Source organism: Rhizomucor pusillus (genome assembly GCF_041956525.1).
Source record: "Rhizomucor pusillus strain CBS 183.67 unplaced genomic scaffold VTP01scaffold_10, whole genome shotgun sequence".
NCBI lineage: Eukaryota > Fungi > Mucoromycota > Mucoromycetes > Mucorales > Lichtheimiaceae > Rhizomucor > Rhizomucor pusillus.
In genome coordinates, this window is record NW_027192152.1 from 25,208 (window position 1) to 28,173 (window position 2,966).

Genomic DNA, 2,966 nt, shown 5'->3' on the forward strand with positions numbered 1-2,966 from the left:
AAACCCGCGTAGCCTCGCGGAGCGGGGACTTCAACGGGAGGAAAATCATCCATGTGGCTCTAGATGACCTCCAGTGTGAGTGGTGGGTGATCAGGTGGTCGGTCAGGGGCCAGGACAGCACATTTTGTTGGGTTCCACCGGTATCCAAGTTGATTGCCATGTCGTTCACACGCTACCACACTGGAGGACGCAAGCAGTTTTGGACGGTCTAAAGCTAGCCTTGTTTGCGCCTTCCTTTCAGACCCAACAGAGGATTTTATTGGTTGGGGGCTAGCACTCTCGAGCCAAGATTGTGGAGCGGGCCGACACGCCATTATGGTTTAACCGTTGTACTTTGATTGGTAGAGTGGATTCTCCTCATTCGTAAGGGATACGATGGTCAAGCACGTATAAAGCGAGAATCATATGGAAGATAACAGTGGTTTATAGTAAACGATTTTTTTATTGCATTCGAATAAAACAATACTATTTTGCATAAGAAAGCTGACTGCGTCGAAGGTAGTCAATCTGCAAGTACAGATGACCAGAGATGACCATGCTTTGCAAAGATGACGCGTCAACTTGTACGATACAAAGTGCTTGCAGACTTTTGAGCCATGAGTAAGAATTATCATGTAATTCGTTTTCTTATACGACCCTACTTAAAAGTATTATTTAGTAAACTTGTCATAGGTATGATTAGGAGTAAACTTGCAGTCGCTTCGTGTTTGCCTTTTCGTCCAGGAGGTGGCCGTTATCCTATTTCAATCGTTATGCGTTCATCGGATATCAGGCTCAATACTCAGTTCTCAGTATGCAGCTCTCAGTATGTAGTTCTCAGTTCTCAGTTCTCAATTTTCAGTTTTCAGTGCTCCATGCTCGGTGCATAGTGCTCAGTGCTCAGTTATTGGGTCGTAATTCTCAGCTTAAGCTAACGTCGTTCTCATAAAGTGTTTGGGCTGGCGGTCGTTATTGGCTCATTGCAGCACTGAAGAGATGACTCGGAAGAGTTTCAGGCGTAGATGAAGAGAAATGAGTCCAAGTGGACATAATTCTTTGCTTTGATGAAAAGACTGGGGCGGGTGTTTACGCGGCTGCATGAGAAAAGAGGAAAAGGAAGTAAAAAATTTTAATTCGGTCTTGTAAGACCATAAAGGCAATTTGGCCTTGGCTGCGTCCGCCAGAGGCACACTATCCTCGATTATGAGGGCGCTGGGAGACCAACGCTCCTCTCTCTCGGAGAGCTTGTCCAGCCGCTTGAAAAGGTCATTCGTCTAATGTATACATATAGTTATAAACCAGTTTGTCTGAATTTGATAAAATATATATACTTACTATCGCACTTCTCCAGCCAGGACGACGGATCACTCCGTCTTCAGTGTCTGACATAAAGTCAACCTTGAGAAGCTTGCTCGCTTCGCCGAGGTTGTCTTTAAGCAGACGGTGGATCTGAGGGTCCTTGGCCCCGTGCTTCTCCAAAGCAGCCAAGCGACGTTCGCAGATCTAGATCAGAATCAGGAGAAACGATCAGTCAAGACATGTACAATAACATACGCAACAATAAAGGCTTACACGACGACGACTAGAACGCCTCCTTGCTCCTCCTCCTCCGAGAGCCTCTCATTGGACTTTGAGTTTTTAAACTGCTTTCCAAGCGCTTCTTGATGACGTTCAGATCCCACTTGTTGTCCTTATGCTCGTCCTGCTTTTTCAACCAAGCAACAACCTCTTCGACCACTTGCTGGTTGTTGGGATGGGACCATGTGTATGTTTTTATAGACCTAAGAGAAGTTTTTCTCTTCCTTGACCTTATGACATCCTTCACGCAAATGACCCTATCGAATACATAATCAGAAACCAAGTAAAAATATCTGTGATAATGTAAGGGTCATATCGATTTATTACCATCAGTTCAACGTCGCCCGTGTTCGTCTCAGTGGTACGATTTGGTCGCGTTTTCTTGATGTTGGCTACCTCTGTCTCCAGATCATTGACCCTCCTCTTGAGGGTCGTGATTTCGCGCTCCATTCGAGCAATGGCGATTCTGATAGAAGACATGTCGGAGCCTTCGTTTTGTCCTTGGGAGCTTTACCTATTTTGTGCTTGAAAGTTTTGACTAGCTTGCAACATGATGCTTGAAATATCAGAGAGAAAACTGAAGTTTATTGATCGCAACATTACGCCTTGTATATTGTGTTGAGCTCGGTATTATTTTTGCTCCTGTCTCAAACTTTGACGCGTCATGTATCGGCTTTACATCCATTTCGAGATACCAAACGTCATTGCTAATGGTATTTGTAATAAAAAAAGAGTTGCTGATGGTATGTATCCTCATGGACTATGGCAGGTGTATCCATAATGGAAAGGGCTCAAGCCAAGGACTTTCTTCCGAATATGGCAATTGCTGCAGCGTCCTAAGGCGTGCTAAGCTGTCCCTGATAGCTAAAGGAGGTCATCCATGTCCTCATGTCCATCGATAGACAATCGGACTACCGTCTCTGTTGCCGATCAACCGATGTTCTTTAAAACTATTCCATCCTGCGAAACAGGATACCGCCCTCGAGAAATATACGGACGACCAGGATATCTACCGCGTCCCAATCTCTGGTTGTCATCCACGATTTGTCTCATCATTCAGGAGGCGATTATCTCCCAAGACGTCGGATAGGCATATAGATCACCGACAGACCAAAAGACGTCCGAGATTGTAACGACCTGGTCCGCCCTCCAAAGGAGGTCATCTAGAACAACATACACGACAATTCTCTCGTTAAAGTCCCCGCTCCGCAAGGCTACACGTGTTTTTGAGAGCATGGGCTAATCGCTTGAAAAACAGATTTATATAGAATTTCCTGAATCTTTCTGGATGGCTGATAATTATTGTATCAAGATCGGTCGAGCGACCACCCCATATTCTCAAAAACCCGCGTAGCCTTGCGGAGCGGGGACTTTAACGAGAGGATCGTCGTGTATGTGGTTCTAGATGA

General features: G+C 45.2%; 1 protein-coding gene across 1 annotated transcript; it reads right to left on the reverse strand.

Annotated features, from left to right (window-relative positions):
• Positions 1 to 956: 956 nt before the first annotated feature.
• VTP01DRAFT_976 (uncharacterized protein) lies at positions 957 to 2,037 on the reverse strand (the record flags this gene model as incomplete). Its single annotated transcript, XM_069389020.1, has 5 exons — positions 957 to 1,253; positions 1,315 to 1,482; positions 1,552 to 1,596; positions 1,788 to 1,814; positions 1,885 to 2,037. 5 exons carry the CDS (start codon positions 2,035 to 2,037, stop codon positions 957 to 959), a joined length of 690 nt encoding a protein of 229 aa, XP_069238384.1.
• Between the last annotated feature and the right edge of the window lie 929 nt (positions 2,038 to 2,966).